At 34.7% G+C, this 14,910-nt stretch overlaps 2 protein-coding genes across 10 annotated transcripts in view; one reads left to right on the top strand and one right to left on the bottom strand.

The window, feature by feature from the left end:
* Positions 1–14,910, bottom strand: part of LOC105490614 (family with sequence similarity 227 member B) — a 283,260-nt gene that overhangs the window by 145,467 nt on the left and 122,883 nt on the right. The window contains exon 12 of one of the 9 annotated variants that reach the window (XM_024795556.2): positions 8,806–8,921. The exons of the other annotated variants lie outside the window; for them this stretch is intronic. Coding sequence (XP_024651324.2) covers positions 8,848–8,921 — 74 coding nt within the window. The 3' untranslated portion in view covers positions 8,806–8,847. Of the gene's footprint in view, positions 1–8,805; positions 8,922–14,910 lie in introns of those variants that run through there. 9 annotated transcript variants of the gene reach the window in all.
* The window catches only part of LOC105490607 (fibroblast growth factor 7), a 66,668-nt gene that overhangs the window by 39,978 nt on the left and 11,780 nt on the right, over positions 1–14,910 (top strand). The gene's annotated exons all lie outside the window — the stretch shown is intronic.

Below are 14,910 nucleotides of genomic sequence, written 5' to 3'. Positions count from 1 at the left end.
GAACCCAGGAGGTGGCTGCTGCAGTGAGCTGAGATTGTGCCACTGTACTCCAGCCTGGGTGACAGAGTAAGACTCCGTCTCAAAAAAAAAAAAAAATACAATTTTTTTGAGACGGAGTTTCGCTCTTGTTGCCCAGGCTGGAGTGCAATGGCGCGATCTCGGCTCACTGCAACCTCTGCCCCCTGGGTTCAAGCGATTCTCCTGCCTCAGCCTCCCAAGTAGCTGGGATTACAGTCATGCACCACCATGCCCAGCTCATTTTGTATTTTTTTGGTAGAGACGGAGTTTCTCCATGTCGGTCAGGCTAGTCCCGAACTCCCGACCTCAGGTGATCCACCCGCCTCAGCCTCCCAAAGTGCTGGGATTACAGGCGTGAGCCACTGCACCCGGCCAAAAAAACTGTATTTAAAGGTAGTATGAGAGCATGGGGAAAGGAGACATGTGTGAGGATCTGGGATGACTTAGGAGGATCTGGGATGAAAAAAAGATTGACTATTGCTTTTTTGCACTTTAATCATATATGAGTGCACTGAAAATGTTCTCATTATTTAAAATATCTTGCAGAAAATAATTTCTAAACATGCATTTTGCAAGATAAATAGTAAGCTCCTAACATATATTTACTAAAAATAGATGCTTTCAGATGATATTTCTTAATCACAACCCTTTTTCCCCTTGTACTCACTAGAGAGCCAGCCTTAGTCCAGCAATATTTTTAGTCCAGTCTCATAATTCTCTTTTCCAGCATGGGCAAATATAATTTCTAATATAATTTGTTAAAAAGTCTCTACTGATTCTATTTTAACTTTGTATCTCTTGGATTCATTGTGCATGATCCACTTTCCTTGGCACAGAACTGGAAAGCATAGAGTAGGGAGGTAAGGGTAGGTAGGCTACAGTGACTCTTACCAAGAAGAGGAAAGCTAACTCACTGTTGCTCACGGATTCTATGACTGCTCTTCTCTCCTCTTTCTCTCATTCATTTTACTTCCAATTAAGTTACAATACAACTTTGAAAGATAAGATATGATATATCAGATTATGAAAGCAGCTTAGATTAGTGAAGACTTTGGCATGTATAGAAAGGATGACTGTATTCTGAAAGATTATTGATAAATTATAAATGATATTACATTCAAAATAAATAAATACATTTTATTCTCTGGGTCCTAACTTAGGCACTTTATACATTCAATTTTGGCGTAATGGAACTGTGTCGTGATAAGTATAGCATTATTGGATTCTCTAAATATCAACAATACTTTGAGGTCTTTAAAGAGGTTGTGTCTTAAATCACTCAAAATAGATTCAGGATCTATATGAAACATTTATGGAAATATAACCTGTTTGAGGAAACAAGTTCACTCTCTCCCAATCCTGATGATTATTGCCCTGGAGTAGGCCTCCAACAGCTCCTGCTTAGATCAGTACCACAATCTCTTCACTGGTCTTGCCTCTTGCCAATTTATCTCCCACACTGCTGCTAGAAGTATTTTTCTAAACTTTTCAGTGGCTTATCATCCCCTACAGAATAAAAATTCAAATTCGGCCAGGCACGGTAGCTCACAGCTGTAATCTTGCACTTTGGGAGACAGAGGTAGGTGGATCACCTGAAGTCAGGGGTTCAAGACCAGCCTGGCCAACATAGTGAAACCCTGCCTCTACTAAAAATACAAAAATTACCCAGGTGTGGTGGTGGGTGCCTGTAATCCCAGCCACTTGGGAGGCCACAGGAGAATCACCGGAACCCAGCAGGCAGAGGTTGCAGTGAGCTGAGATCGTGTCTCTGCACTCCAGCCTGGGCGACACAGTGAGATTCCGTCTCAAAAAAAAAAAAAAAAAAAAAAAAAAAAATCCAAATTCAACTAGCTGCATAAGTTCTTAATAGTCTAGCCCTGCCTATATTTCTTATTTCTTTTCCTGGAAGTTCACTGTGTATAAGTTGCAAGCACACCAAGTTAACCCCCAAATGCCACAGTGTTTTATGCTTCTGTGCCTTTCTCATACGGTTCCTTCTGTCTGATTTTCTCTGTTTCACTATTATGCTGCTACAAAGTACTTATAATGTTTATGGAATAGATTCTGAGGAAAGGCAAGGCAGTTTCTGTAAGGGGAAAATTGTAAATATTTGCTAATGCTCTTATAAGCACATAAATATCATTTTTTAGACTACTTCAAACTGATTTGATGTGGCTCAACAAACAAGGTTTTTGTTTGTTTGCTTGTTTGTTTGTTTTAGAGTTACTGTTATTATCCTAGGATGAAACTGATTTTTTTCATTGGTGGAGGTGAGACACTTTTTAAAACCTGGCTTTGAATAAGTTGTGATTTTTTTTTCCATCCCCAAACACCTGTTGTATGGACAATAATTCTATTAGTTTCATTGGCTAACTACTGTGATAAGCCTCATGAGGGATGGGTTAGGCAGGGGATGGATTTTCTAAATGAGGGTATAGGGAGAGTAGGTAATCAGAATCTCCACAGAGTATGTGTAGATTAAAAAAGCAGTGATTCTGACACTTTTTTCCCGAAGGATATTTTTTGCCCAACAATTTCTGCCCCCATCCCTAGTCTATCATGTTGAGAATCACTGGTTCTTAAAAGATAAACAGAAAGGAATTAGTTTGAATTAATATTTTAAATAAAAATGTGTTAACAGTGAGATTCCTCTAAAATGATCCAACTTAGTTGACATTTTTATAAATGATCTAAAAGTATGTATGTGTAGTGAAAATTCCAAGTTTGTAGGTTAGGCTAACATCTCTAAATTCATGAACTAAGATAATGATGATTAAATGTTGGAAGACAGAACATTTATATATAGGCAGGCAAAAAACTGGCAGATGACTTTTAATGTATTAAATGTTGTAATAAAATTTAAATTATATTTACAAGATAAAAGTCACTGAATACTGATTTCCTTGCAAAAATGACACCAATAAATCATTTTGGATGTTCCCATAAAAATGTTATCTTAGTATGCACTGGTCCCAAATGACCAATAAAATAATGGACACTATCAGGAAGAATGAAAGACGCAAAACAGAACATATAATATCTCTGTGTAAACAGTGTGGTCTATCTACATCTGGAAGACAGATGCCATTCTCCTTGCTTAGCACTAATAAAAACTATACAGTACAATGGAAGCATCCTGCAATTAGAATGAATGAATGAGTAATGTAAGACATACATGACATACCTAAAAAACATTTTGGCTATCATCTAGAATAATAAATGTTTATTAAGGTGATAATAAACACCTTAACTAGTTTCTAGTTAAGAAACTATAATGTTATAAAGGTCTAGTTAAGAAACTACAATGGACTGTATTCAATGTATATAAAATCATAATATGGATAAGAACAGAGGCTTGGATGACTCATGAAATATTAGAACTAGAATGTACTTCTTAATTTTATTTTTGTTTTTTGAGATGGAGTCTCACATTGTTGCCAGGCTGGAGTGCAGTGACACGATCTCAACTCATTGCAACCTCTGCCTCCTGGATTAAAGCGATTCTCCTGCCTCAGCCTCCCAAAGAGGTGGGATTACAGGCACCTGCCACCATGTCTGGCTTTTTTTTTTTTCCGGTAGAGACAGGTTTCGTCATGTTGGCCAGGCTGCTCGAACTCCTGAGCTCAAGTGATCTGCCCACCTTGGCCTCCCAAAGTGCTGGGATTACAGGCATGAGCCGCCACGCCTGGCCTACTTCTTAAAGTGTTAATGTGTTAGGAGCAAGATAGATAAATAGATACGCTATCTTACATAGTACATAGAAAACATATGTAAGTTGTTACCCATAATATGAGTGTTGCTTGCTGAAAATATAAATAGATTCAAGAGAGATTTAGCCAAAATCAAAAAAGAGAGACCTATAATTGATTGGAAAACTAGAGATATTTGGGATTCTCTCAACCTTTTTGAGTTGGCGTCATAAAATACAATCTTATATAAAGTATTATTTAAATTAACCATGGAATTTTGTGCTTATTTAATTAAACTCAAAAGTGTAATGAAAATTAGAAGGAAATTTAGCAAATATTTTGTTATTCAATCTAACCTTAGTTTTTCAGACATTCAGTATGATTAGGAAACTTGCTAATTCTTTAATCTTGGAATAATAACGTTCACATGCCAACTTATAATTTGACACACTACTTAATATGGTGTTTTTGTATCTCTATCTATTTCAGCATTTATTGAGGGTGTGTCAAATACAAATAAATCCCTGTACCAATACTGGGGGTTAGCAGAAACATAAGATAGTCTCTTCAAAGAGTTTACAACCTAGATTTAAAAATAGGCAAAATTTATAAATAAAAAGAGAACAATAGAGGTGGGTGCTAATTAATAGTACAGTAGTATGTTCTTAAAGTAAAATAGATGACAACAAATTAGAAAACTACTAATTACTATGGAGAAACTGGAATTTCAATTTGGTTATTCAGGTAGGTGGAAGCTGTTAAAATACTAATTATCAAGCTTTTACCTCAGACCTATTGGATCAGACTTTCTGAGGAATGGGAAGTGGAAACCTGACAATCTTTTAGAGTTCATCTTGTGATTCCATGCAATCAGTCTATGAGGCAATACTTGGGAAATATTTGAGTAGAGAATTCTATGTAATTCTAGGAACTGGTAGGCAGAGCAGGTAAACACTCCAACATTTTGCACGGGAGAGGAAGACAATGAATAAATCTGTTTGAAGTCAAAGGATCTTCTAAGTTGTAAATAAAAGAGGTTTTGGTTTGCTTTTAATAGAGTACACCACTGAAATTTTTGGAGCAGAAGAGTAACCTTTACAACATATATCTTATGAATACATAAAGGGTTAAAGTCAGAAGGGCTGGAGGCAAAGGTCTAGTTAAGAAACTATAATAATAGGTGAGGCACAAGAAAATGAAGGCCTGGACTAATGTGATGGCAATGGAAACAGAAGAGAACTGCTGGATATACATTGGTAATATAGAGAGGAAACATAATTGTTTCTGCTAAGAGCTTGGGTGTCTTTAACCTTTTTGAAATCTTTTAATTATCTTCTTAAGTAAACTCAGATGTTTTTATTTCTGCCTCTTTTTCCTTTCACTTTCATTTCTGTGAAAAAATATTAACTACTCCACATAAGAATTCCTTGTTTAGACTGCTAGCAAAGAACATATGCTTTAAAAGTACTAAGAAAGCCAATGACCAAAATGACTTTAAATCATGCTTTAATATTTCCATGCTGATGACCAGCATGATTTGAAACTAAAATATTTAGAATTATCTTATGCCTGGGTAGCAGAACATTTAAACACAAGTTAAAGAGGGAGGGAAGAAAGATTACATTGCACACCTACTGGATAGTAAATTTCACGGAGCATGTAAGTATTTAAAATAAAGGGAGAAAGTGGATGTGTAGTTTATCATCTAAGCTGGTGTCGCTGAATTAGATAAAGTGTAGCATAACATGCTTTGTGACTCCTAGAGGTAGCTATGAACAAAGTGTTAATGAAAGTTTCTATAACTTCTTTTTCTGACCATTTTCCCCCTTCAATTTCGTTCTTATTGCCCTTGTGATCACTTCCTTCTAGCCCAATCAAATTCTGCTCTCAGAGAAGGTATAGTCACTTATACACAGTATAAATGTATGCATAGGTGTTAACTCCTCCCGGGTACATTTGTATTTTGAAACTTCTCTCTCATCCTATGTAATGAAAATCTGCTTTCCTGTTGAAGATATTTTAGACTTTAGGAAAATCGAGAAAATGGAAGAGATTTTCTAGATGGTGGGAAGAGATTGCTTCAACTGTTTCCATTTCACATAAAAATCTGATACTTTCTCACATGTTCTGGGACTATAATATCCACACCTATTCTGATAATTCTGGAGCCATTTTTGAAAAAACATAGTGAAGTGTTATATTTAGCAGATGTAAACAGTCTACAATATCAGAGAAATAATTCTTTCTGGATAAAAGTTTAGAATCTTTAGCGATTAGAGAGTATACAAAGAATATTTCCTCCTGTCTGATTCAGGGAATATATCTTCTCTGGCCCAAAGGAGAAAGGTGGGTCCCTTGCATTCCTGAGAGGCCATAAATGATAAGGAAAATGATCAGTACATTGGTATGGAAACGTAAGTCTGTGCAATACAGTTCAATGATGTTCCCATGACATTCTTCAGTAATATGCTACTGGATAAATTTCACACTGTGTATTGCACAACCGAATAGTTTGCTTCAAATTCTGATATAGTTCTAACCCTGCTGAAACAAGCTGCTGCAACTTAAATTCTTTCAAAAGAAAATATTGCTATAATTGTACCACATGCTCATGTACTTTCTAAAGATTTTCAATGTTTTTCTTTATAAATCCCTGAATGAACGACATAATTATTTTTAGTTAACCAGACATGCCATTTAAATGGTCTTTGCTATCATTATAAAATAGATACAGGATTAATAAGAAGTATATTTGATTTATTCCCTAATAATGAGGATGATGTGGAATCAGTTCTCTTGTTGCAGGACATTTCAGTGATACTTGATACCAGCAATTACGCAATCATGTGGAACTGTTTTGAATTTCATGCTGGTTTGAGGGGAATTATACTTTCTGGGTTTCAGTAATAATTTATCTACTTGTGTTTCTTTCTTGCAGGCTTCGATTAGTTTTCTAATTTCTTTTAGTGTATTCCAAGGTTCTGACTTAAATCTGTTATTTAACAGCTACAGGGCATGCTTTCTTAGGGTAAAGTGATCCAACGACAAGATTAGTTTTATCAACCATATGTATCATTGTGTTTTCATACAATAGTGGACTCCAGGGTTCATGGGAAAAGAGAAGAACCTGGAAGCAGGTTCAGTATCCAGCCTGCTGGAGGTCACTACCTCCACAGAGTCCTTTGTGTTGTCCCTTCAAAGTGAAAGTCAATAAAGAAATGTGGAGAAAGTGAACTCAGTTCTTTCCTAACTCAAACACTGAATCATTCCCTCCAGGCAGCAAAGCCAACACGTACACAGCATATCCAATTAATGGTCCTACCCCAACACTAACACAGACAGAAGCGGTTTGTCTTCCATGCTAAGCAGTCACTCTGCTTAATTGATGGAACAAGTTTATTTCAACTTAAGTGCTCATAATTTGGGCTTTTTCTATTTCACTGTCACTTTTGAAAAAGTCAATTCTGAATAACATGCATACATTACTGAAGGTCATTTGCTTATGTTTCAGGTTGACACCTTAAAAAATATAGCTACATGTTTTGTGTATATGTATATATCTTACATGATTTTGACTTGGTTCATGATGGAGGTAACTTATACAAGTTGTTTACAAGAAAATAAATGACTCATAAAACATCTGTAAAATAAACGTAAGACTGAATGAAATTAATGTAAAATGGTACTTGAGTCATTTATTTTCTATGACATTTGTCTATAACAGTTGATATAAAACATATTACTCTGCTTTCAAACATATTTTCTTTTAGAGAAACATTTCTTGATTAGAGATAATTACACCACTTATCTCATTGAATATTGTCTATACAGAAAACTGCTGTTTACTCCAGGGATACTCTTAAAATTAAATTAAATTAAATTCTATTTCTATTTGAAGGATATGGAGCATTACAATTAATCATTAAAATATTTTATATTTAATTTTTAAAAATTATATGTGACTTATAAGCACTATCTTTACTTCATTCTAAAATCTCAGACCAACGAATCGCTTGGCTTTTCATGCACAATTTTTACTCCCTTTCATAGAGTCAGAACAAGAAAAATTTATTTCTTAATCAAGACCAAAACAGTGGCTTATGGATTAAATTATTAGGTGTCACTTCAATAAAGTATTGAATTGAAGTAATTCAATAAAGTATTTACTTAAATTCCTTGATTTTACTATGAGGCAGACAAAAAGTAGCCAAGGACTTCATTTGCAACAACTAATTAGTAGTTGGCAGAGAATGAAATAATCTTCATTATCAAGATACTGGTAATGAAATAATCTTCATTATCAAGATACATTATCAAGATATGCTTTTAAAAGTGATTGATAATAGGAATAATGTGATTGAGAAGCGACTGGCTGAAACATATTGTCATTATCTTTCAATTTTTTATGACTCTCTTAGTCATAACGATAAGCAAACTCAAAAAGAGAAATGGTGATAAATAGAACTGAGAAAATGTAAATCCACTTCAAACCAAAGAATTCTCACCTTCACAGTACAATTAAGAGTTTAATGATTCCATCTTTTTATTAGAGGATGGCATTAAATAGAAATGGTAGCTATGCTTTAATATATTTCTTAATTCTCTGGTAAAATTTAAGCCCTGCATACAACCATAATCAAAATGGGACATTCTAATGTTTTGAAGAGCACAGTGTTATGATCAGAGCATGGAAAATGATGGAATTCTAAAATGTTACTGTAGACTGTAAATTAAAGAGGGAGGCAGGGGTAGAAAAGCCACATGTGAGGATACCTTAAGTGACACCTGATAATTCTTTAACACTGGGAACATTGGGAACACTGAGTACATATTAAATATTTTAAAAATTAAAACACTAACATTATCACTGTATTTTAAAAAGTCAGATATGAAATATTTTGGTGCTGAACAAATTTCTTTTTTATTACCAATAAGCAATTCTGTTGATCCTACATATCTAGTACAGCTATAATTTCGCTGTGGATCTAGATCATAAAGTGATTTTCTTATGCTAAATTTAGGACCAGTATATACAAAACCACTATGACTTCAAACTTAATGTCTTTATAAAAACTCCAACACATTATCACTCCCACCTAGTAAAAATAGCATCCCCTTAATGTTTCTCATACCTTAATTCTCAAAATGACCTGGGTTTGAAATGATACTTGACTTCTTTAACGTCTTTTGCTTTAGCCTCAACATCCATTGGGCCTGGAAGTTGAAAAAATGGGCATAGCAAGAGGAATGTATAAATGTGATAGAAATAATTTGGATCACTGCTATTAAGTATAAATGAGTATTTGTGATCTATCATGTTTGCTGAAGTTTGACATTAAGGTGGTACATTCCAGCATTATGTATCACTTCCTAGAAGATCAACAAAGTAGAAATGCAGTGACAAGGGTGTCATCTAGAAAGAATGAAAAGAAGTACTTCCAAGAACTCAAACAGCTTGCTGGGAGAAATTCCAGGATGTAAGGACACCAAGGGAACTACTGCAGCCCACTTGGAACATATTTGTTGTGTTTGTTCCACATCTTGTGTCTGAGATGGTCACCAATCATATATAATGTAAACTGTTTTTCTTGACTAGATGTGAAAGTGAAAAGTCTTGTTGATACCCTTTTCTATGCTACAGCTTATTAGAAAAGGTAAGCACTTTTAGAGGGAGTAGGAAAACTAATTCAGAAAGGAAGCCAAGAAGAAAAAATCTAAAGAGGCTAGGGAATCCAAACCATCGTTAAGAATATGGAAATTGTAAGGCTGGGTACAGTGACTCGTGCCTGTAATCCCAGCACTTTGGGAGGCCGAGATGGGCGGATCATCTGAGGTCAGGAGTTCGAGACCAGCCTGGCTAACATGGCAAAACCCCTTCTCTACTAAAAATACAAAAATTAGCTGGTGTGGTGGCACACACCTGTAATTCCAGCTACTCGGGAGGCTCACGGAGGAGAATCGCTTGAACCTGGGAGGTGGAAGTTGTAGTGCGCCTAGATGGCGCCACTGCACTGTAGCCTGGGCTACAGAATGAGACTATCTCAAAAAAAAAAAAAAAAAAAAAAAAAAAAAGATTGTGGCAAATGTAATGCATTTATATACAGAAGAAAGATGACAGATATGTAGAGTACTGAACATAGTTAAGTAATCAATAACTTGTTTTATTCAAAAATGAAAAGTTATGATTTTCTAATCAAGAATGGTGAACCTGGTCTTTTTGAGAGTGGCAACAGCATCTCATGCTTTATGTAACAATAATGAGTATCCAGAAAAGCTAGCTGACATTAGGTAATTTCTTGGCTAGGAAGCAGCTGAACACAGGTTTGACAGTTTGCTGAGGGGGGAGCTGTGGTCTTCCTGACATGTGTATCAAGATGTAAAGGGCAGCCAGAAAAGATTTATCAAGCTAACTAAATGCTGACACATGTAGGAATAAATGACAGCACCAGAAGAAACTTGGAATCCCTCATGACAGTGAAGTTCTGGATAGGAAAATGAAAGACATGACAGCACAGGTGTTGTTTTCATTTTTTCTTCTAGTTTTATCTCATGACTTTAGAAGTGAAAAAAAAAAAGCTGTGAAAGTAAACACCTGGCCATTAACAACAGTGTTGAAAGTAAGACTTGTCTTTCCGGCTGCTGGCTTAGAATAACTGAAAAAATAGGCTCCTGGACTTGTATGTACCTTTTTTGAAGAATGCATTTGAAGTAAAATGAAATTGGGGTGCATTAGTTAAGATTCAGTTTGGCTTAAAAAATTGTTTATTTCTCCATGCAATAAACATCTGGAAGAGTGACAACTCTGCTCCACAAAAACATCTGGAAGTTTCCAGGTCCATTTAGCTCACTGTTCCACAATCTCTTTGTTCTCATAACCCAAGGTAGAATCCAAATTCCAGCAGGCATATGGAATAAAGGGATTAAAAGTGAGCACAAAGGGCTTCTGCTGGCTATCTTTTATGGAAGATTTTTGGAAGTTGCCATAGGACATTTCAGTTAAATCATATCAGCTAAAACTTGGTCACATGGCCACATCAAGCTGCAAAAAAGACTGGAAAACGGAAAGTTTATTTTATGCAGTCAGCTAAAAATTCTATTGCCATGGAAAAAAGAGAGAATAAAAGTTGGGAACAATTAAGAATCTTTACTCAGAAAGTTGGGGAGAAAAATGCCTACACATGATTGAAGTAATGAACATCATAATGAATGACATTAAACTGTCATAAGCCTGAAGACTTATGGGGCAAAGATATGACAAGAAGAGAATAGAAAGCTTATTATGCCTCATAAGAAAAGGGCCAGAATCAAAACGTGTAACCTCAAATAGGTAGAAAAAAAGCACAGATGCAATGATAAATAGTAGATGGAAAAGTTACATGACATTATAGATGAAGACATTTCCCAAATTTGCCAATGACAAATAAGAGAAAGGAGTAGCTAATTTTTGGGGTACCATACATTTTAATATATTCATGTATCAGTTATTTGTGATTTATTCCATGCCAAATTATAAACAGAATTGAAGTGGCTGAATTAAAACTCACCATTTCTTAAGCAATTGTATGTGGACCACTCAAATGTTTCCAAAGGTACTTGGGGGATTAATTTAACTAAAGGCATACTGTAATCTTTTTTCAACTTATAAATTTTAAAAAAATAATGTTGTATTTTTTCAATTTAGAAAAGAATGGTTTGAGTGCCTCCACAAAGATATCAAATATGAATGCCTGGAATTTAGAAATATGAGATAGATTTACTCACAATTTTGTTAACTCATTCTTTCGTCATTTAATGAAGTCATGATGATGTTCACTGTTATATAAATAAGTTCATTCATTGTCATATGTTGCTAAATTTATAACCTTAGCAAACCATTGGTTAACAAGAGAAAGTATAAAGAACACTGAGTTAAATATAAGTTATTAGAAGCATAAAATAACTCAAAAATTCGCTTTTATTTTATTTTTTAAACCGACATATATTTGACATTTACGGTTAACTTTTAGATAATTTTCTTCAGATCAGTACAGTGCTAGTGCCAAGAATGGGTCTGGAAATAAATAATAAACACTTGTTAAATATCTTTGTATGTTACAGAAAATATTCTGACAATCATATTGGAGTTGGTCTCACGTTTTGGAGGGGTATAACGACTCTCTACACCTGCAATATTTTATTTATGGAGCATTATTTGCAAATAGAAGAATAAAATTATTTCTCTTATTTCAACATTTAGAAACCAAAGAAATTTTAAAAATAAGTGAGCTAATTTTTTTAAAGCATAGAAAGAATTTTAATGATTAGATCCCAAAACTAGATTTTGTCATCTTTGATGCTATAACATTTATATTTCAACATATATTTATTTAACTCACTTTTAATTCTACACATGCTATATGAGGTCATTTTGAAATTTATGCTTTCAAAAATCATGAGGTTTTTAAAAGTGTAATTAATTTAAAGAAAATGAAGAACATTCATCATTTGTTGAAGGGGAACAGTTGACATTTGCCTTTATATATAAAATATATTTAATCAAACTTTATAATATAACCTTGAAAAATATACTAACCTAAAACAAAATTTATTTTTGATAGGCATACTTTTAATTGTATTCAAACTCTAAAATAATGACAGAATTAAAAATATTTTTAAGGAGATGGTGAGATTGTGTTACTGTAAAATACGTTTATGGTCTATATCAAGGAAAATAATGAACAATATTCTGTCTTAGGCTTTCTATATCAGTCCAGTTCTTGCTGAGACACTTATTTTAAGTAAATAATGTAGCTGCTAAAGAGTCTGGAATTCATACCATATGAGAAAGGGCCAAAGAAACTATGGATGATGGGAAGCATGATCATTGTCTTCACCTCTTTCAAGGGCTGTTATGTGGAAATGGTATGATTTATTCTGCATAGCTTCAGAGGATATATTCACATATAATTGGTAACACAATCAACGCTACTTGCAAATGTAATGAACCACCTGAAAACTGGTAACCTACAATAAATTAATGAGATTATATTGCTGACAGGCAGGAAAATCAATGGGACAAAACAGTTAATAAAAGGTAAAAGAGAGGCATCAATAAAAAAAGGAATAGAATGTTTAATAAATGATGTTGAGAAAAACTAGATTGCTATTTGAAGGAATAAAATATCAGTTTAGGGCAGGAGCCCCCAACCCCTGGGCTGCGGACCTGTACTCCTCTGTGGTCTGTTAGGAACTAGGCCACAGAGCAGGAGGTGAGTGGAGGGTGAGCAAGCATTCCACCTCCTGTCAGATTAGCTGTGGCATTAGAATGACATAGGAGCGTGAACCCTACTGTGAACTGCATATGCCAGGGATCTAGGTTGTGTGCTCCTTATGAAAATCTCACCAATGCTTGACGATTTGAAGTGGAATGGTTTCATCCTGAATCTCCCCCTGGCCCCCGGTCCCTGACTGCTGGTTTAGAGTATCATCTCACACCATACCCCAGAATTAATTCCAGATGAATTTAAAATAATTTGAATTTATATTTAAAATTCAAACTATAAAAGTTAGAATAAACTATATTTCAGACAATGGTATGGAAAACATACTTTTAAGCATAGATACAATATAATAAATTATCACAAAAGATCTATATAGAATTGGCTACACAAAAATTGATCAGTTTGATTAACTTTTCACCCTGCACTCCGGTAGGGCACGATTAGTGAAATATGAGAATTAGGACTAGAATAAGGAATGTTCAACCGAGCCAAACAGTGCATAAAAGAAAGCGTTATTGAAAGCACTCTTGGATTTGGCAATTAGGAGTTTATTCATGAGCTTGAAGAGAGAACGCCAATAAAGAGATTAGAAGTTAGGATGCAAAAGTTAAATTGAAGAAAAATGAGCAGATTCTAGCTACATGTTTAAAAAAGTTGGTGCTAGTGAAAAGGAACCAGGGTAGTCCTTTGAAAAGATTTCAGAGTTAAGGACAGGGACATTTTATTCATTTGACCCATAGGCACAGAGCTGGGAGCCTGTGGAAATTTCAAAGGCTTGCAAATGTATTTAAACTTTAATATTAAGATAGTGACAGTAAAATTTGAAAATAAAATATACAGATTAGCAGACATTTAACAAAACATTACACTAACTTTATTATTTATTACATTTATTAATTTTTTTCATGACATCTAAGAACAATTTGATTTTTTTTACTTTGTAACAATTCCCAAGAATGTACACAATTTGCAGAAAATTTACAGCGGAGATGGGCGCGGCGGCTCATACCTGTAATCCCAACGCTTTGGGATCCACCTGAGGCCAGGAGTTTGAGACCAGCCTGGCCAACATGGCGAAACCGGGTCTCTATTAAAAATACAAAAATTAGGTGGCCGTGGTGGCGCATGCCTGTAATTACAGCTACTTGGGAGGCTGAGGAACAAGAATTCCTTGAACCTAGCAGATTCAAGACCCTTGACGATTTGGCCCTAACTCTTTTTCCACCCTCTCACTATTTTGTTACACTTCCTATTCCAGACATATAAGCTCTAATTTCAATCTTCTGAACATGACTTTTGAATCTTTGCTTCCGTGGCCTTGCACATAGTACTTTCATCTCTCAATTAGCACGTTTCCATCTTTTCTACCTATGTCAGTTCTATTCATCCATCAAGATCTAATTCAAGCTCTGTTCCTCAAATCCTCCCTTGACCACTTCTTTCTTCTGAATTCCTATTTACTTTCCTGTGTGTGTGTGGGTTTTTTTTGTTTTTTTGCAATTGGCATATACTGCTAGGTTTTATTTTTTTCTGTGGAAAGAGAAAATACTAACTGAATTTTTGTATATATTTATTAATATCCAGATGTGATATCATAATTAAAGTAATCATATCAAGTTTCTAAAATATTACTGGCTCTTATTTTCCATTCCCAAACACCTGAGAGATACTGTACACTTAACAAGTGAAACAGTGGTCTGTATGTCGAGTATTTGTATCCTACAATTTCCAAAGTGTGCTTTTATTATGACCTTACTCCTCCTTACTGTCTGTATTTCACAGAAAGAAGTTATCCATTGGGTAAGCAGATCTTAATCCATTACTAAAGACATTTTTAATAGTAATTAATAACAAATCCCATATGTTCTATATATTTGGGACATGAATAAATAATGCAAAATGTCACTACAAATAGTTTCTCTACACTCAATATTATTAAAGAC

This window comes from Macaca nemestrina, chromosome 7 (genome assembly GCF_043159975.1).
Source record: "Macaca nemestrina isolate mMacNem1 chromosome 7, mMacNem.hap1, whole genome shotgun sequence".
Classification (NCBI taxonomy): Eukaryota; Metazoa; Chordata; class Mammalia; order Primates; family Cercopithecidae; genus Macaca; species Macaca nemestrina.
Note: the sequence above shows the minus strand (reverse complement) of the source record. Positions and strands in the feature narration are given on the sequence as shown.